Here is a 21,483-nt window from a genome sequence, read left to right as displayed (position 1 = left end):
AAATTCAGCCTCTTTACCCTGGTCTATAACATAAGACTCCTGCCTTTCAGTCCCTCCTTCTAATTTTAGAGCTTCCAATAGGATCTTCTCCCAAAGCTCCTTCCACCTGATCTTCAATAATCAGATTCTTTAGGGGTGAGGGCATGTATGGGAGTGGGTTGGGGGTTGGGCAATGGTAAGATATGTACACATATAATACCTTAATAAAAAAAAATGAAAGAAAAAAAGATTCTTTTTTCATGGAAGTTTCCGCTTAAAGGCCCCTCCTCAGAAGACTATTCCTCCTATGTCATTCTTTGTCATATGACCTTGTAGTACAAAACTATGATTATTTGATATTTTTTCTTTTGTCTGTTTACTTATTTATTGCCTGTGTCCCAATGTAAGCCCATCCAAGAGAGGAGAATTGAACTTGTTCTTTGCTGTATCCCAGTGCATAAAACGCATACCTGACATATAGAATAAATACTTGCTGGCTTCTGAACAGTAAAATCATTTGTGTGGATGTTTAATATACAACTATTAAACTCAATACCTATACAAAAACTATATGTAAATTATCAAGTTTACGAAAGATAGATAGTTTTGATTTAAACAATAGCAAAAAGATAATGAATAGGTATTGAGTTTAATATACAAAAATGATGAATAGGTATTGAGTTTAATATACAACTATTAAACTCAATACCTATTCATATTTTTGCTATTATTGTTTAAATCAAAAGTATCTGTCTTTCGTAAACTTGATAATTTACATATACTTTTATTTACATCCTTATTCACGTTTAAGAAAGTATGCCTCTGACTTGTTCCAAAAAGAATGTAAAGCAGCTACTTATTACATTGTATTTAGTGTGAAAGATCAAAATATCTCTGTGAAGGACATTCTATAAAATACCTGACCAGTACTCCTCAAAACCATCGAAGTCATGAAAACACAAAGACTGAAAAACTGTCCCAGAGCGGGGGAGACAAAGGAGACATGACAAATAATGCTGTGTAGTACCCTGGATTAGATGCTGGGACAAGAGAAGAATGGAAAAACTGGTGAAATCTAAATATATTCCAGAGTTTAGTTAATAGAAATGGATTCATGTTGCTTTCTCAGATTTGATAAATGCACTGTATGTTTGGGAAACTGGGTGAAAGGTATGTAGAAACTCTCTGTACTATCTTTGAGGCTCTTCTGTAAACAGAAATTTATTCCAAAATAAAAAGTTTATATTAAAAAATCGACAACTCCACATACAAAAAAAATTTACTATACTTTGACCATAACTTCGTATGGTCAAAAGCAGTGTGGGCCATTGACTTACTGCCTACACAAGCATTTAATATAAAAGCACATTATTATTTAACTCTTATTCACATTTGCAACCACAAGCGTAATTTCAAAAACAATCAGACAGATGTGCTTTTTGCTTCTAATATCACTTTAGTTCTACATGCAGGTCTGAGAAAGACATGCCATCCTTCCCCTTTTTAATAATGTGGGTGCTACCCTGTCATTTAGAACTTCCTCCTGCCTACTAGGTTGGCAGATTCTTCTAAGTCCTATCAACCTAAACTCTGCCCACTGCTTCTTCTCTACAAGGAGAAGAAACTACTATTTCTAAAGGTATCACATCATCAGAGAATGTCTTAAATTGATCATTCAAATGAAACTAGTATTTAAAAAAAGATTTCCTAAACATTATCCTCTAATTTTCTGTTAAGCGTTTTACAGTTATTCTCTATTCATCCACTTGACAAATAATTACCATCATACTGCAGTGTGAATCATACTGAACTTGGATAAGAAATTAGATTATAAATTCAAAACTATGAAAGCAAATTCCATGGTCATGCTTTTGTACCCTAGAGAGGTTTCATCATTTCATAAACACACCCAAAACCAAGAGCCAAAGCACTATAATTCATCCATTTTACACTTAATTCTATAAATGTGATATAAAAACATCCTCACACACAGTACCTTTTAATTCTAGCATTTATTTACCTTATTTATCATGCTATTCTGGTTTCCATTTCACACACACAAGTATAATGCTTCATAGGTAATTGTGATCTTTTTTTAGGGGACTACCAGTATATAAAATGGTCAAAATAATTAAGATTAAAAAAAATTAAACCATTCAAAAGGCAGAAGTTGAGAAAGAAAAAGGGAGATGACATAAGATTAGACTCTTACAAGAAAAATAGTCAGAGGGTGAGGGGAAATTTGTGACAATTCTCTGGGTATTTTGTGGTTTTGCATCTGTTTTCCCTGGGTCAGTCTTTTAAATAGTCTCAACCTCATGTTCCTCATCTATGACATTAATATAGTGATGCCAGCCTATCCACTGAATTCTTTTTAAAAGTATAAACAAAACCTGGCAAACAGAACACAATTTATAAAAGCTACTTTTCGGCCCAAATGAGCTTTTAAAAAATGAAAAATTGCCTACTAGAAGTATACGGGAAAAAAAATTTTTTTGAGTGTATTTTGAAACTGGGTAAAGCTGAAAGAAAGCAGCTTTTCGTCAAAGAGAAGCTGAACAGAAGAATTCTTGGGTAAGTGCTTACCTTAGAGACTTGTCGAAGCCACCTTAAATACTCTGTGAATGTATCAAAACAAATGTAGTAAGTCTGGCTTTGGGGTCCAGAGGAGCTAAATGCTAAACAGTGCTGGTGCTTTTTCACTTCTTCTACCTAAACAAACAAAGAGACAAAAACAAGTAAGAAAGCAGAATTATCTACGTTTCTTTAACTATGCCTTAGTTCAGTGAGCCGGCACACATTTGTATCTTTACCTATATATATTTCTCCTATTATTTTAACCCGTGTCTGATAAACCAATTTGAATAACAAGTAAACCAAAAAAGGGGAGTTTTATCTCCATTAGATTTCCCCATAATAGTGAAATTCTTTTTCCTGTTTAAAATTGGAATAGACTCCCTCTTTCTTATCTTTCTATAGCTTCACAATAGGATGTTGGGGTGCTTAGTTCCTCTTGGGAAGATTTTTACTTAAGAATTTTCACTTTGGGTGGATTTTTAGTTAAAGAACTTTTGTATTATTCTGAATTACAACCTTTTTACTATGAATTACAACCTTTTGTATTACTCTGAATTACAACTTTTCAGGCATGTTAAATTAGTGGATTTTTTTTTCTTTATGTGAAATTCACCTAAAATAAAACCTTACCATGACAATTTTCAAAGTCCTAGTAATGCAGTGATATAGTCAAATCAAATTTCTAAGCAAACTTATAAGCAAGTTTCTGGCAAATTTTTAGAAAAATATGTTTTACCACCACTAAATCATGAATATTTTTTAATTAAGGTTATTATTTAAGTACAGTTTATATGCAATCTTATGTTAGTTACATTAGTTTCAGATGTACCATACAGTGATTGGAATTTTTATATCTTACAATGTGATCACCCCAACTAATGCTAGTAACCATCTGTCACCATGTAAACTTACATTTTTTTAAACCTCTCAAAATACCAGGTTTTATGGTTAAGTTCTACCAAAGTTACAAGAAACAGATCACTCCCAATTTGTGCAAACTCATCCACCAAAAAAAAAAATGAAGACACCCCAACCAATTCTACAATAATAAGGCCACTAAAAGAAAAACAGATCAGGACAGTAAAAAAAGGAAAATTACAAGCCAATCTCAGTCATGAACACTTATCTCAAACAAAATATTGCATCAGAATTCAAGAACAAGTTAGAATTAGCTCAGGAAAGATGTTTCAGCATTACTGTTAGAACTATAAAATTATTAATCACATGAGTAGATTAAAGAACATCCTATAATCATGCCCAGAATTGCAGGAAAAAAGCACATGATAACATTCACTAACCAGTCATCATTCATAATAAAAAACTCTTAGCAAATTAAGAATACAAGTAACTCCCTTGAGTTGACAAAGGGTATTTATCTAAGTCCTATCAGCCTAAACTGCCCTAACCATCTAAGGCAAACTTGAATGTTAATATCAATCTCTTTAAAATCAATGACTAGACAAGTATCTACTGCTTCTTTTCAATACCACACTAGAGTTTTGGCCATTACAATAAATCAAAGAAATGTATTAAGGAAGAAATAAAGTTGTCATTATTTTGAGATGCCATTATTAGCCACATAGTAAATTCCAAAGAATCTATAAACATCATATTAGAACAAATAAGAAAATTTAGCAAGGTGGCTGTATATAAGTCAACACTAAAAAACAAACTATTTCTATACACTTCAGAAAAAAAATTTATAACATTTAATCTAATCTATATTGACAGAAACCAGGCCAGTGGTTCTTGGGGATGGGGAGAAGTGAGAGGAAAAGGGTGGAAGGGAAGGGGTGCAAAGGAACACAAGAAAACTTCTGGTGTTGATATGATCACTATCTTGATTATGGTGATGGTTGTATACAGCTATCAAATTACAATCAAAGGAGTATACAATTATAAAATAGTTATCAAAATGTGCATTTATTGCATGTTAATTATACCTCAGTAAAGTTTGGTGAAGCTATAGAGAAACCAGAACATTTGTACAATGATGTGAGTGTAAAATGCTACAATAACTATATGTGCCAATAGAGTACCCTTACAGCTAAGATATTGATACTAACCATACACTCATCTATTTCTCCATTTCCCAGACCCTTTGCAATTGAGGTGGTCACGTGACTAGTTCTGGCAAATGAGATGTGAACAGAAGAGGCATGTGTTACTTTTGCAGCCAAATATACATAAGCTGGTTAATGATCCTTCAGTTACCCTTTCCCTGACTAAGCAACAAAGAAAGGCCTAGTGTTCTAAATATTGTGAGAGAGCCGAGCCCCTATCAGGCTGGGTCCCTATAAAATTATGAAGAAAAAAAAAAAGAAATCCCCACCAATTCACAATGGACATATGGTGTGAGTGAGAAATAACTGTTATGATAAGTCACTGAGATGTGGGGGGTTTTATTACCACCTCATAGCTTAGCTTACACCCTGATAAGGCTGACTGTTCAATCATTTGACAATTAAAACACATGCACATATTACCAAATGCCTCCTTCAGGTACAGTAATCTAATTGGGAACTACTGCCCTAGAAACACTACTTGCACACTAGGAGGCATATAAATATAAGATTATTTCAGCAGCATTTTTTATAATAATGAAAAAATAGAAGCAACCCAAATGTTCATCAACAGAAAAATTTATTCAGAAATTATGGGAATTTAGAACATATACAGAGTGGAATATTATCCTAATATATAAAAAGCCAGAGGCCGTCATGACTAAAACAACTAGACAGATGACAGAACAGGCTGCATGGGGCAACAAGGCTGGCAGGGGGGGTTAGAGAGGGATGACCAAACAATGAACTGAAGGCTGCATAGGGTGACCGGGCCGGCAGGGGCCTTAGTGAGGGATGACCAAATGACTGAACAGCAGGCTGCGTGGGGTGACCAGATAGGCAAGGGGAGCAGTTGGGGACGACCAGGCCAGCAGGCAAAGGAAGTTAGGGGTGATCGGGCTGGCAGGGGGTGTCAGTTAGGGACAATCAGGCAGGCAGGAGAGCAATTAGGAGCCAGAGGTCCCAGATTGTGAGAAAGATGTCCAATTGCCTGTTTAGGCCCCGATCCCGAGGGGTCCCAGATTGGAGAGGGTGCAGGCTGAGGGGATCCTCCCTCCCATGCATGAATTTCATGCACCAGGCCTTTAGTACCGAATAAAAACATATAGCAAGCAATATAGACTCTCATTATAAAACTTAATATTGAGTGAAAAAAATTCACTCATAGAAGATCACACACAGTACAATACCAATCTTATTCAGATCAAAACCTAGCACAACACAGTTACATGATAAAACTTATTTAAGAAAATGATGGATACATATTCTAGGACAGTGGAAAGGTATCATGGACAGGTGTTGGGGAGGCAATGAAACAGATGTAAAAAGAAACAAGTAGATGGGATTAGCCAAATAATATATATGCATAACACATATAAACAGACAACACAACAGTATGGTAATAGCAAGAGGAAAATGGGAGGAGGGATAGAGGAACTGGGTGGAGGTAGGCAAAAGGGGGAAAAATGGGGACATCTGTAATAATATCTACAATAAAATAAAATCTAGGTGGTTCAGTGGTAAGAAGGGTCATGGATTTGATTTTCTGTCAAGGGCAAATACCTCGATTGCATGCTCCACCCTTAGCCCATGTCAGGGCGAATGTGGTAGATAACCAATTATGTTTCTCTCTCTCTCTCTCTCTCTCTCCCTTTCTCCCTCTTCCCCCTCCCCCCACCTTCCTTCCACTCTATAAAAAAATCAATGGAAGAATATCCTTGGGTGATGATAAGTAAATAAATTAATAAATAATAAAATTAAAAAAATGAGAACATAAGTAGAAACACTAGTACTGATACTGCTACTTTTCATGAGTAGTAAGTTAATAAGTATTCAATTTATTATCCATTATAATTTAGCAAATATTAAATAAAATGTATATAAAATTCATTAAATTCCTAAGAACAAATTAAGTGCAATATAGTTGTTCAATGAATAAAAACTTCTCTACTACACAAATACTATTTTTCATCATTAAATTTTAAGAGAGCTTTATTTTACTTCACATTTGGAATTCTAATTTTAAAATGCAAACAATCATGCTCAATTATATGCCAAATTTGATTATTATAACAATTATGTCTAGGTTATGACCAACCTAACACTCATTGCAAGCTATCCTATATAATAAAACCGTGATATGCAAATCAATTGAACAGAGGAACGACCAGTAGAACGACCAGTCACTATGATACAAACTGACCACCAGGGGGCAGACACTCAACGCAGTTGCTGCTTCTGCATTTAGTGTCTGCCCACCCCTGAGGAGGCAACTGGTGGAGGTGGCCAGCCAGCCAGAGGGGCCAGCCATCCAGCGAGGCCAGCCAGCTGGCGGCACCAGGCCACCAGCCAAGGAGGGTGCCAGCAGGGGCCCCCTGATCATCCTGCCCACCAGTCGCCCCACAGATCAGTCCTGATCACCGACTAGGTGTAAGGACCTTACCCTATATATTGGGAACAGTCTCTTAGATTTAAAAATTAAAACCTGACAAGGCTACTCTAACACTGAAAAAATAGGATTATGCAGCGATGACATGCTTGGACTCTGGCTTGCACATTTTGTGGTCAGCCCTGATTCTGACACTTATAACTGTGTAACGAAGCCAATTACTTCTCTTTGCTTCAGTTTTTCCACCCAGAAGATGAAGGAAATGGTACTACTACCTCAGAAGGATCATGTTATGTACTACTTTTTTATAATCAGGGCAAAAAAAAATGTAGCTGCCCACACAACAGCAAGATGTCTTTCACCTGTATGAAAAGTATGGTCACTGCTGCATGCAGCGTCCCGGATTGTGAGAGAAATGTCCAATTCCCTGAGGGTACAGGCTGAGCTGAAGGACTCCACTCCCCATGCATGAATTTAAATTAAAAAACCTTTCCACTTACTCTTGGTTTTTCCTTTAAGAACACAACTGAATAAAAAAAGGAAGAGTAAAATATTTTTCATAACTTGGTCATCGGGTTTTAAAAGACTTAAGTTTTTAACATACTCAATTATTTTTAAAGGCAGAGTGCAAAACAGGTTTTACAGGTTTATCTGTGAGAAAAGAGAGCTATTAACTTTCAATTCATTCAATGGTAGAAGTACATCCAATAACAGGCCTGGGAAACAGGACAAGAGTCTAGCTCTGAATGAAAATGCTAATTATAATTGAATCTTTTGACCTTATCTGAACATTCCACTGCTTTCCTGACTCTGCTTCTCTGAATACAATAATCTTTATGACCATCTCCTTCAAATGTCAATAGATTTTTTATTCTTTAAGTTCTACCATAATGGCTACCTCCTTCACAAAATTCCGATTCCCCACACAAAATGCAGTATTCCTACTACTAATCTTCTCGACTACTCTTTTTCACCTCTTCTAGAGCAGATATTGTTATGCCATCCTCATCTTTGGGGAGTAAACTATAAGCTATTCAAAGCAAGGATGGTAACTTACACAGCTTAGTATTTCTGGGACATCAATCGAAGTGGCTTCCCTACAGAGCATCCTATCTAATAAAGAGTGAATATGCTAATTGACCCTCATGTCATCGCAAAGCTGGAGGCGCCCACAGCCAATAATGAGGGAATATGCTAATTGACTGCCCCGCCCTCAAAGATGGCAGTGCCCACAGCCACAAGATGGTGGTGCCCAGTCCCCTTAGTCCTGCCAGGGCGGCAGGCATACAGCAAGGCCAGGCCCGCCCCGCAGGCCTGCCTCCGGGGTCCCTCCGTCCTCACAGCCCTCTAGTTGCCCAGAGGCACAGGCAAGCCTCGGATGGCAGCTTCCCAGCCGCCCGGGCTGCTAGAGGCTCAGGTAACTAAGGCCGGCTGAGGCTTTTGCTGCCAGCAGTGGCAGCAGCAGCAGTGCGATGGGGCGTTGCCTTTCCCTGATCGCCAGGTTGCTTCCCTCCCCTGAGGGTTCCTGGACTGTGAGAGGGGGCAGGCTGGGCTGGGGGCCCCTTCCCCTCTAGTATTTAATAAATAATTACTACATTAAATTTGCCTATACAGATCCATAACATCATATAAAAGAGACTGTTGACCTAACAGGGTATCAAGCATTAAATATGCATTTTTAATGACAACCGATGGGAGTAATAATATTGACTAAATTTTCAGTGATTCATCCAAAGGGCAAAATCTTCAGCAATAAAATATCACTAATTCTTCAATGTTTGGATAAAAGTTGAGAAGCAATGGTTTCAAAATGAATGACTGAAATATACCTTGCAGCCTGGCCAAATTTAATTTTTAAAATGATCAAGTACTATTAGTCTTCTTAGGACTAGAATGTATAATAGCAGAGCGGGATTAAAATTGACATGGGCTATCTACTCGTAAGAAAAAACTAGTATAAGCTTATTAATGACAAATGAACTTTTTACATAGCAGGGGAATAGCAAACCATTTATTAGTGCACACATCCAGTTTTACCTGGAACCAGCAGATCAAATTTGCCAAACAAAAAAAAGTTCACTTTAACAAAAGTTGGTTTCTTATTTTTCCTCTATATTCTCCACATCTCACCTTCTTTCCCATGCCCACTGCGGGAGTGGGGAGGGTTGGGGGGTAGGGGAGGGGGGAATGAGTGGGGGGAGGGTTCGGAGAAAGGGGAATGGCAAAGAAAATATTTCTTTAATATGCCTCCAATATCCAAAAATCCATTTCTTCATCCAAATTTGCCTTCCTATCTTTTAACATATCATATCATTTAAAAATCAGGAAATACATAGAATTTGGTAACAATACCCCTACCAACACTTGGAGTTTATAAATAAATCTAGCCAAAAAAGAATGTAACATTTCCCCCAAGCAATCTAGTTATTTTTATTTTACAAGTCATATGAATAAAATAGTTAATATACCCAAAGAAAAGCATCCAGTGTTAGAAATATTTATCAGCTGTATTACAGGTTTTCTCCAAAATGACTAACATTTCAAGTTCAGAAATATGATTAGCTATGGTGATAAACTAAAAATGCTAATCCCACTGGTCTCTAAACATGAAGGGTATGGCACAGTGGGATCAAAGATTCAACCTAGTGTCTAACCTTCAATAAGCATGGACATAAAGGGTAACTTGTATGGGCGGGGGAGTGGGGGGGAGAGGAGGGCTATCTACGAAACATATGCTCAAGATATCAAAAGCTGTTTCCTTGTAAGTAATAACTTATCATCTACAGCCTAAACTATAGCACTGAAATTCCAGTTTCTCCATTTTCTGTCCTGTAAGTAAGATGCATTACTACTGAAGCGAGGATCCGCAGCCTCATTTGAGGCAATACATTGTTATTTTCCATAACTCTACTGGCCAGCAATGCCCACTGGTGGAGTACAACAGGAACTGAATGAGACCTTAGATGAGTCAAAAACTATCCACCCATTGCTAAACCGGTTTGGCTCAGTGGATAGAGCGTTGGTTGGTCTGCGGACTGAAAGGTCCCAGGTTTGATTCTGGTCAAGGGCATGTACATTGGTTGCGGGCACATCCCCGGTAGGGGTTGTGCAGGAGGCAGCTGGTCGATGTTTCTCTCTCATCGATGTTTCTAGCTCTCTATCCCTCTCCATTCCTCTCTGTGGAAAATCAATAAAATATATATTTTTTTTAAAAACACACAAAAAAAACTATCCACTCATTAATTATTACAGAAATGGCTTAAAGTAAGCTCCTTCATGAGGCTGGGAAACCTCCTAGTATTCTCTTTGTTTTAAACTTACTTTCCCACCAATCAGTGGTAGAACATGCATCTTTCCGGTCAAGCTGTCTTTCACAGATGATACTATTAGGCAGGTCCCACACAGGATGACTTGGCGTCTGGTCCATCGGTTCACTGGCAATTGCATTTTGCCTTTCCGGACATTATACATTCCTGAGAGCTGAATCCGTTCAGAGCTACAGGTGCTGTGAGGTTTTCCTGGAACGAGAGCAAACAAACAGTTTAGTCTTAAAAAAAAAAATAATAATAAGCCTTCTTCTACTCATAAATTACTTGGACATCAGAGAATAATTATGGGGGGGGAGGGAGGATCTAATTTGTGTGAGAATCTGAAACCTGAAGTTAGGCAATTATGGTAAGAACTACCACATCTCTGCAACATGTACATTTCAATATTAGGTGAAGAAGATCTCTTTCCTTAAAAGCCTAGGGTAAGACTCCTTTGTTGTAACTCAAGTTTTATTTTCTTCTATTTAATTTTACATTAAAAAAAGAGGTGACTTCAGATTTTTATGAATGGCTAGAGTTAAAATATTACAGGCTGAAGATAGGAAAACAACATTTAAGATCTAGCATTTAATGAACTAATCAGCTTTAATGAAATTAACTTCTGATATTCTTCCTTCTACAGTTACTCAATGTATACATTGTGGGGAAAAAGTAGGTTTACAGTTGTTCCTGTGGAAAATAATAAGTAATAAACTATAATAATATGAACATAATATGCTAATTAGACCAGATGACCTTCAGGACGAAGCTGGGGCTGCAAGGGAAGAAACCCGGGTCCTGGTGCCTATTGGGGGCCAGAGGGAAGCCCAGGTCCCAGGTCAGAGGGAAGCTGGTGCCTACTCTTGCATGAATTTCATGCACTGGGCCTCTAGTGGATATATAATGTCTAAGAGTACTGAAACACATGCTAAGAAATGAACAAGGGACACGTGTCCACAAACAGGACCCAAGCCAGAAATGTTATATTTATTTGGAGGTTTACCTAGTTGCCACGAGCCAGCAGAAGACACAAATTCTGGAGAAATTATATTCTTATATGAATATTAACATTAACATAAATACCAAGCATTTTTTATAGATATCTAATAGCTACTGGAGAAGGAAGCAGGAAGAGCAGCAGCATCAAAAATAGTTATTGAGACGGTCCAAAGAGTAAACCCTCCCAACACATACCTCTGGGAAGAAATGTCATTAGCAAATAAAACCAGATCTGAATTTCACTTTCTCTTTCTCCTGGTATATCAGAATGTCTTATAAAATGAGTACTGCCCACTATATAATTTTGCTGGAGCTGGGCCAGAGTGAAGTGTAACAGTGACACTTACTTGAACCTGGTGCCCAGCAACAACCACACAAGGAGCACTCTGGTGGACCTGAGAGCTCCTGGGAGCTGTTAGTCCACCAAATGCTAATGCTCCCTCAAAGCAGCAGGAAGCCCAGGAGACTTCAAAATAGGTGTTAACTGCCAAAGGCTGCCAGTGAAGGATCAGACCATAGCCACTCCTTTGTCCCACTTACACCCGGAGGAAGATGCCCAGGTTCCTATCTGAGGACTCCTTCCTATATGACAGATGCTCTTCCTGTGGGGAAGGAGGGGAGAGGAGAGACTCGGAAGGAAAGTGAAAGGTAAGTGCGAGACTCAAAACAATGGACAATTGGCAATTGGATTTCCAAATTCCAATTTCCACAATTAACATTCTCTAATAAGGGATCTGATCTAAATTACACACACACACACACATAAAAAAAAAAAAAATCCAGGCATTTTATTCAGCCGTATCAAAGAGCAGCTTGTTAAACTGTCACATTGTGAGTAATAAAAACTAAAGCAAAAGGCAAAAGAAATGCATAAGGAACAGCCCTTCAATTCTCCAACTGCAAAAAATCCTAGAGAAAGCCCCAGAACAAAACCCCAGATAGAGTGAACTGAGGCTGGAAGGGATATATAAGAGAAAAGTAGAGAAACACCAACAGAAACGGGCTTTTTATTCCCCACTTAGAAAAATTCCCAAGAGGCCTGAATAGTCCTAGAGCCTAATGGTAAGATCAGTCTGTCCTGAGAAAGCCCTAAACATCCCAGGCTGAATCAAATCACTCTGGTTTGTTCTGACTGATTTTCAATATCCTTGTTGTCTGCTGACACCCTGGGTGTTCCAGAGACACACTCTCCGAACTCTGAGGCTTTGTGTGTAGCAACTGGGCTCTGGGGAACATGGGAATGAATGAGCAATATTTACCTGGGCACTCACCCAGGTGCACCCTTCTTTGGGTCAGACTTCCTTACTCTAAGACGTAGGAATTACTTAAGCTTTCCCTACCAATTCCCAAACTTCTCAATTCAATAATTCCAATTGTCCTGTGTTCTAATAAATATTGATAACCCCAAAGTGACCAATGCCTTTCAATGTGAAGTTGGATCAGTTGTTGTAACTTGTATTTTAGAAATGTTAACTCTAATTCCCTACAGATTTAAGGCATTTCTTACATGATCCAGGAGAAAAGACAGACAACAAAGGCAAGTATTTCAAACTGAGATAGAGACCTGACCACAACAGACGGTGATTTAAAACATATACTTTCTCTTTCTTATTCAGTTGGCACATGGTAATTTGATTAGAATGGACATAGATATCCATAAAACCATTGCCCATTGTGACCTCTCCCTTCCCATGCTCAGGCAACCACTGATGTGCTTTCTGCTATTTTTGTCCACATTGTTCAGTGTACCAGGAGTTCCCTCTTATTTATTTGTTTGTTTGTTTATTTATTTATTTTGCTGAATTGCATTTCATTATATGAATATATGAATTGTTTAACTATTCAGGTGTTAATGGACATTTGGAGTGTTTCCTCTCTTTTTTTGGCCCATTTTGACAGAGCATTGGTATACAAGTTCTTGTGTGGGGATATGCTTTTATTTCTCTTAGGTAAACACAAAGGATAGGGATGGCTGGGTTGTACCATTTTACATCCCCATCACTGGGGCAGGAGAGTTCCAGTTGCTCTGACTCCTTGTCAAGACTTATAGAGCATATGTGGTGATATCTCATTATAGATTTAATTTGTCTTCCCCTAATCACTAAAGATACTGATCATCTTCTCAAAAGCTTATCTGAGACCTATATGCCTTCTTTGCTGGTGACTAATTCAAATCTTTTGTTCAGTTTTAATTGAAATGGGTCCTTCATATATTCTGAATATAAGTCCTTTGTCAGACACATGACTTGCAAATATTTCCCCCAGTCTGGCTTGCTTTTTCATTTTTGTAACAGTACTCTGAGAAAGCAAAATTTCAATTTAATGAAGTCCATTGATGTATCTTTTATAATTAATGCTTTTTGTGTTGTATTTAAGAACTCTTTGAAAAACTCAAGGTCACTAAGACTTTCTCCTGAGTTTTCTTCTAGAATTTTAGTTTTAATTCTTACATTTAGGTCTATGATTAATTTTGTTATTTTTATACATAGCAAGCAATAAGTATACTATTAGGTTCCATTGTCTTTTGTTTGTTTGTTTTTTGACAAGAGGCTATTTGTTGAAAAACAATCATGATTCCTATTGAAGTGCTTCAGCACCTGTATCAAAACTTTACTGACCATAGTTGGCTGGGTCAAGTTCTTGATTATTTCTGTTCCTCTCATCTATTTGTCTATCTTCACTTAATATTACATTAACTTGATTACTGCATCTTTTAAGTCTTGAAATCAGGTGGCATGAGTCCTCCTCTGTGAAGAATTGCTGTTTTACTTCTTCCATTGCAATCTATGTGCCTTTTATTTCTTTTTCTTGCTTCATTGCACTAGCTAGAACATTCTTTCCATACAATATTGAACAAAAGTAGTGAAAGCCGACATCCTTTCCTTTTTCTAATTGTAATGGGGTAGCATTCAGTTTTTCACCCTAAAAATACTATTACTTGTATGTTTTCCATAAGTACCTTTTATCAAACTGAGGAAGTCCCTTCTATTCCTAATTTGATAAATTATTTTCTTTCTTAATCAGAGAGGGTCATTGAAATTATTCAAGTGCTACTTCGCCATCTATTGAAATGATAGTGATCAACTTAATTGCCTCTTAAATGTTGAACTAGTCTTGCATTTCTGGGATAAAATGCACTTAGCCATGACTATCATTTTTACATATGTTGGATTCAATTTCCTAAAACTTTTAAAATTATTACATTTATGTTCATGAGAGATTTCAGATACTTTTTTCATGTATTTTTCTGGCTTTGGTGTCAGAGTTTATTCTTTTCTCTTTTCTGAAAGAGTTTAAATAAAATTATTATTATTTTTTCCTTAAACATAAAGATACATCAGTAAAGCCCTTTGGACCTGGAGTCTTGTTAGTGTGTGTGTGTGTGTGTGTGTGTGTGTGTGTGTGTGTGTGTGAGAGAGAGAGAGAGAGAGAGAGAGAGAGAGAGAGAGAGAGAGAGAGAGGGAGGGAGGGAGGGAGGGAGAGGACATGTTTTAACTATAATTTCAATTTCTTTACTAGAGTTAGGGCTATTCCATTATCTATCTTCTTAAGAAAGCTTTGGTAGTTTGACTTTCAAGAAGTTTGTCTCCTTCACTTAAGATGCCACACAGTTGGCATTAACTTGTTTACAATATTTCCTTATTATCCTTCTCCTATGTATAGAATCTATAGTGATGTCACCTCTATCACTCCTGATATTGGTAACCTGATTCTTCTATCTTTTCTTGGTTAGTCTGTTTAGTGGATTACCAATTTTATTAAGCTTCTCAAAAAAACGGTTTTTGGTTGCATTCTCTATTGATTTTATGTTCATAGTTTCATTATTTCTGTGCTTATCCTTATTGCTTCTTTTACTAATTTTGGGATTAATTTACGTGTATTTTTTCTAGTTTCTTAAGGTGTAAGGTCACCAATTTGAGGCTTTACGTTTTTGCTAATATAGGCTCTTAAGGGCTATATAAACTTCCTTCTAAGCACTGCTTTAACTGTATATTCCACAACTTTTGATAAATTGTGGTTTCAGGTTCACTAACCCTTTGTTTTGCAGTGTGGAATATACTATTAATTCCATCCAGTGTACTTTTCATCTCTAGAAGTTCAATTGGAGTCACACACATACACTTATATACACATAACAAAAGATAATTATAATAGTTATTTACATGTACTTTGTCAACTAATTCTATCACTGGTGCCATTTATGTGTCAGTTTCATTTCATTGAGTTTTGTCCTCACTATAGGTCCTATTTTCCTGCTTCTTTGCACACCTGGTAACTTTTGTTGGATGACTTTTATCTCGTTAAGAGCTGGCTATTTTTATATTTCTATAAATATTATGGAGTTTTGTTCTGGAACACAGTTAAGTTAATTGAAAATAATTCAGTTCTTACAAGGTTTGCTTTCTAAGACTGGTCATATAAGACCAGAGCAACCTTAAGTCTATAGCTAACAGTCATATTAGCAAGTCTCCTGACACCCTGTAAATCAGCAATCGCCAACGGGTAGTCTGCGGACCATTCGTGGTCTGTGAAGTCCGAAAGTTTGATGACCGGTGGTTTAAGGAAACCTTTGGAGCAGTGGTTGTCAACCGGTGGTCCATAGACCACTGGTGATCGTGAGGTCCGAAAGGTTGGCAACCGATGCTGTAACACTTCCTTCTGTGGCTGGTAGGAACATGAACTATTCCAGGCCCTGAGCTTCAAGGTTTGTCTGCTCTGCTCATTTTCAGTGGTTTTCTTCCCCCCAGACTTGGGCAGTTGCCACACACACACACACACACACACACACACACACACACACACTCTCATTCTCTCTCTCTCTCTCTTTCTCTCTCTCTCTCATCATTGCTCAGCTGAAGGCTCACTGAGGACCCCTTACCTACTCTAGGACCCTGTCTCTCTGAACAGGTCTTTCCTCCCCAGCACACTGGTCTGTAAACTCCATAGACTCCAGGCCTCTGTCTGCGTTCTCCCATCTGTTAGTTGGTGCTGCCTGATGCCCCAAGTCCAAAAGCTATTTCACATGTTTCATCTGATTTTTAATAGTTTCAGGTGAAATAAAATATGCAGTCCCTGTTACTCCATCTTGGATGGAATGAGATGGTATTATTTGTAATTTAACTTCTAAAGCCTACTGTTCACTTATTTTTTTCTTTCTAAGTGCTGAATACCAATACATTACTATATTAAAAAAATCAAAGAAGCTCCTTATAAGGCCAGTGGACTGGAAGACCTATTAGCCATTGTCCAGAAATGGCTCTAAACCACAGGATTAACATAGTTCGTCTTTTCCAATTATTGACTCTAGTAAGTATATAAGCAACTTCTAATCTGCTGCCTTACTTTATATTCAATCCTGAAATTAGCTCTCTACCCTTTTTCAAAGTAAAAACAGAACTTTGTGGTAAGGCTTTCTCTCTACTTAGAGGTCCTTCTTGACTTCCATATTACAATCTAAATCGTTAAGGCTTCTGAACAAGTCACTTCTGGTCAAGTGTCACTGTACCACCTTTCAAAAAAAAAAAAAAAAGGTAAATACAACAATAGTTCTGTGTTCATATATCTCTCTACCCTGCCACAAATAGGAGAACTTCACCCTGAATAGATAACTAAGATAACTGGATTGGGCTACTCTGATGGAAAAATCCTGACTGGCAATTTTAAATAAAATAGCCTTCTTTGTGGACTCAAGTGGGAGTAGAGCAGTTATTATAATAATTGCTTCTCTGACACAGTGGTTCTAAAAGTGTGGTCCTAGGACCACTAGGACCAGAGTCACCTGGAAACTAATTAGAAATGAAAATTCTCAGCCCCCCACCCTAGAACTATTGACTCCGTCTCTCTAGGGATACAGCCAGCAGTCTGTTTTAACAAGCCCTATATAAACAGAGGTCTGGATCAAAGAACAGAGAGTTCATTGTGAGGCTTAGACAAATTCCTCCATCTTTTAAAATAAGAGCCTAGATTTTATTCTTTTCTTTTTTCTTCTCTTTACCTTTCTTCTCTTCTGTGGCTTAAAGTCCTACACTTAGCTATCATTCCACAAGATGAGAGAATTTTAACTTTTAAGGGGGGAAAAATAATATAGTAAAGAAAACCACTAATTTGGATATCACTAACTTAGAATTTTGACCAGAAGCTTTTTTTTGTTTGTTTGTTTGTTTCATTGTTGTTTTTTAAAAAAAGATATTTTATTGATTTCTTACAGAGAGGAAGGGAAAGGGATAGAGAGTTAGAAACATCGATGAGAGAAGAACATCAATCAGCTGCCTCCTGCACATCTCACACTGGAGATGTGCCTGCAACCAAGGTACATGCCCTTGACCGGAATTGAACCTGGGACCCTTCAGTCTGCAGGCCAATGCTTTATCCACTGAGCCAAACCAGTTAGGGCGACCAGAAGCTTTTGAAACTGAAGTCTATTTCTGTCTTATCTATCAGCAAGAAATATTACTAAATAAATTAATAAACATGACTAGAAGAAGTGTTTATTTATGTAGGGGAGACTACAATGTGTTTCATTAATACCAGTTAGTTCACATATGATGTACACAGAAGATATCAGTATCATATGTCTACTGTGTTGGTTCACAAATATTGACTGAGACAAGGGAAGCAAGAATAATGGAAGCCGAAACCGGCTTGGCTCAGTGGATAGAGCATCGGCCTTTGGACTGAAAGGTTCCGCATCTGATTCCAGTAAAGGGCATGTACCTTGGTTGCGGGCACATCCCCAGTAGGGGGTGTGCAAGAGGCAGCTGATTGATAATTCTCTTTCATCGATGTTTCTAACTCTCTATCCCTCTCTCTTCCTCTCTGTAAAAAAATTAATATAATAATAAAAAAGAATAATGGAAACAGAATGGTAATTTTCAAAAACAAAGGAGATATCACACAATAAGTGCACTGTCTCAGTGTCCTAAGAAAGCATTCCCATCCTCTTTTATTGGGCATTTAAAATATTAAAAATATTCCCTAAGGCTAGTACTCAACTTCCAGCCACACTGCCTGCCTAGGCTGTGCAAGTGTTCTCCCGAGGTGCCCTATTATTTTGTTAGTACTCTGGTTATAACGATGCATGGAGTTAGAATCCTGCCCTTTCCCAACTCTATTTTCTCATAAACCTTTTTCAGAATTCTCAGCAACATACATACAATAGCAGAAACACCTGTTTTAACTAAAGGACCATTGAGAAAAAAAAAAAAAGAAAGAAAGAAAGAAATAAGTACTAATTTGGTTGCTGCCAACTGCATGTCTTTGCTAAATACATCCTAGTGTCTACTATTGCAGTAGTTTAAAAACAGGTCCACAAATTTCTTTAAATTCTTCCCTTCAAAAGGTGGAGCCTAATGTGACTCTTTGGCATGTGGACTGTATTGAGACTTGCTTCTAATGAGCACAATGTGGCAGACTGGAAGACTGCCTGGGACTTCTGAAGCCAGGGAGGAAAGAGAAAAAAAAAAATATATATATATATATATATATATATATATATATATATATATATATATATATATATATATATATATATATAGCTTCCTCTTTGCTCTCTCTAGGATCACTCCCTCTGGGGAAGCCAGCTGCTATGTGATCAGAACATTCTGAGAACCGTAAGAAAAAGCCAACAAGGTGAGGAACTGAATCTGAAAACAGCCAGCAAGGAACTGAGTCCTCTTTTAGCTGCCATGTGAGCAAGTCATACTAGTATATGATGCAGATCCTCCAGCTCTTGCCAAGCCCAGAGAGCTTGGCTTCCAGAACTTCATGAGTCTCCAGCCAGAACTACCCAGCTAAGCCTACTCCTGAATTCCTGACTTAGAGAAACTATAAGATAGTAAATGTGTGCTTTTAAGCCACAAAGGTTTGATGCAATAACTAATACAACTTTACTACGGTATGTTGATTTCACTTAGTTCTACTTATCTGAACATATTAAAATAATATGTTCCTAAAATAATCTATCAAAGTATTTACAAGGCTTTATATAAACTGGTGAAGGTCTACTGTAATGCAAAATAGTCAAAAATAATATGAACAGCACATTAAGCAATCATAATTTCCAAAACTTTAAAGAATGAAAATATTCATGATATGGCACCAAAAACTAAGAAAGCTTGATCACTACATAAACATTAATGAAAGAATTTACCAGGTCCCTGGAGCTGAAAATTGTCAGGAATGAGTGAAAACACTCAACTCTCACCTCACCTTGCCAGCTTAGGCTGATAAACTCTAAAGCATGTTTCTTATTGCATATAAATCCTTAAATCCTCCTTGACTACCTCCAGTGACAGATTGAATTAAATGACTCGCCGAGGGTCATTTGAAGAGCTGGCAGAAGGATTTAAAAGGCCCCATAACAAGGTCTACAGACCTGAGCACTGAACTGGCACCTGGGAATCTTGTCTGGGAGCTGAAAGGCTGAACGAGCTCAGCAAGGCGTGCTGGCAGGAGCTTTGAAACAGATTTCAGACTAGTCACTTTTAGCTAATGGAAATGACAGCCAGCTGCTAAATAGATTTGGGTAGGGTTAATTTATGCGTCAGATCAAAAAATATATAGTTAGCTGCCCAGTAAATCTTGCTCCTTATTGACAGCTACTCAATTTGATTAAGTTTATTTATATCTTTCAAATTACTGTACGCCTGAGAAATGTCATGCCCTGAACCTTTCTCTAATCTCTAAATTCTTGAATACATACCACTAGAGCTTATAACATTAATTAAAGCAGTACCTGGAAAATGTGAGTTACCCCTTCATGCTCTTACAGATTCTGTAAACACAGGCCAAAGTAATTTAAAAGGGGGAGAGGGGGGGAAATAAACCAAAGCAATATATTATCGCCAATAGTTTTATTACACAAATATTGTACTAACTAATACAAACTACAGTAAACTCAACAAATCTGAAAACTCACAGTAGTGAAGATGATTACCATGGCTGGACATTGTGTGTTACTAGCAAACCATAATAAATTAAAATGCTTAAGGGAATGCAGAATGAAGATAAGTTTCAGCAGATGGCCTCAAACTTTAGCATGCACCAAAATCACCTGGAAGGCTTGCTAAAGATAGACTGCAGGCTCCACTCCCCACCCCCCAAAGTTTCTGATTCAGTAATTCTGGGAAGGGGTCTGAGATTTTGCTGATGTTGCAAATCTGAGGAGCACAATTTGGTTGATACCCATTCAGTTACAGTATTAGATTAACATGTCTTTTTGACCTGATGGACTATCAGTATTTGGTTGATTAACTTTGACCAAAGAAGCAAGTGAATTAAGTTGGGGAGAAGATCAGAGAGGCAACTGGGAATGAACTTGAGAGCAAGCAGATGCTACCTTTTTTTATTTTTCCTTCCCTTATCTCCTGTCCTCGTAAGAAACTAAATTCGCTTCTCAGACATCTTTAAAGACACCCCCCACACACACACACACACACACACACTCCATCATAGAAATAAGTTTTTAGTTGTCTATCTGGTGCTCACATTTCTTCTTGGGATGTGTATTTACAAAAGTTATCTTTTTCGAATGTGGGTTTCATTATAATTTTGCATTCGTGGACACCATAACTCCTCTGCTTTATGAGCTCCTTCAGGTCAGTTCTAGGAGCAATATTTAGTTAGCTGATGTGGCCTCCCCTTAACTTCATATTTGGCAAAGAAAACAAGTTTGAAAAATTTCATCAAGTCCTTCATTGGTCAGTGCACTGTTTTCGCCATCTGTGACATCCCAGAAATGATAGTCTTGTTTCTCCTGTGCATAACTTCAGACCATACTTTAAGAGTATTTTCACCATCCTCTTGAATTTTCTTTCTCATTTGATGAGCAAATTTTTGCTTGGCTAGAAAAATCGCTGAAAGAGTTTCTAACTAACTTTTTGATAGTTTCTAACTTTTTGTTATTTCCGTTATAATGGATGGTAGACTTATTTAGATCCATACATTTGTTAAACTTCTGCCTTATTCAACATTCTTAATCTACCTACAACTTCTATTTTCTGGCTAAAAACCATCACTTTGGTAAACTTCAGAATTTTCATCACTTGCTTGCCCAGCTGGCTTTATTTTGTGGCACTTCTCTACAAAGAGTACCATTAAAGGCACAAGCTTTAAAGTGTACAACACCAGGAATGAGGGGTAACAGCTGAACTTTGCTGAAATAATGACG

General features: G+C 37.4%; 1 protein-coding gene across 1 annotated transcript in view; it reads right to left on the bottom strand.

Annotated features, from left to right (window-relative positions):
• PHLPP1 (PH domain and leucine rich repeat protein phosphatase 1) overlaps window positions 1-21,483 on the bottom strand; it is a 192,101-nt gene that overhangs the window by 88,561 nt on the left and 82,057 nt on the right. Inside the window, exons 2-3 of the mRNA XM_084887683.1 lie at window positions 10,330-10,526; window positions 2,566-2,691 (exon numbers count right to left, since the gene is read on the bottom strand). Coding sequence (XP_084743809.1) covers window positions 2,566-2,691; window positions 10,330-10,526 — 323 coding nt within the window. The remainder of the gene's footprint in view (window positions 1-2,565; window positions 2,692-10,329; window positions 10,527-21,483) is intronic.

The sequence above is a fragment of the Pipistrellus hanaki genome (genome assembly GCF_964339955.1).
Source record: "Pipistrellus hanaki genome assembly, chromosome: 6".
NCBI classification, from domain to species: Eukaryota; Metazoa; Chordata; class Mammalia; order Chiroptera; family Vespertilionidae; genus Pipistrellus; species Pipistrellus hanaki.
The sequence above is the reverse complement of the archived record's forward strand: the minus strand, read 5'-3'. Positions and strand labels throughout refer to the sequence as shown.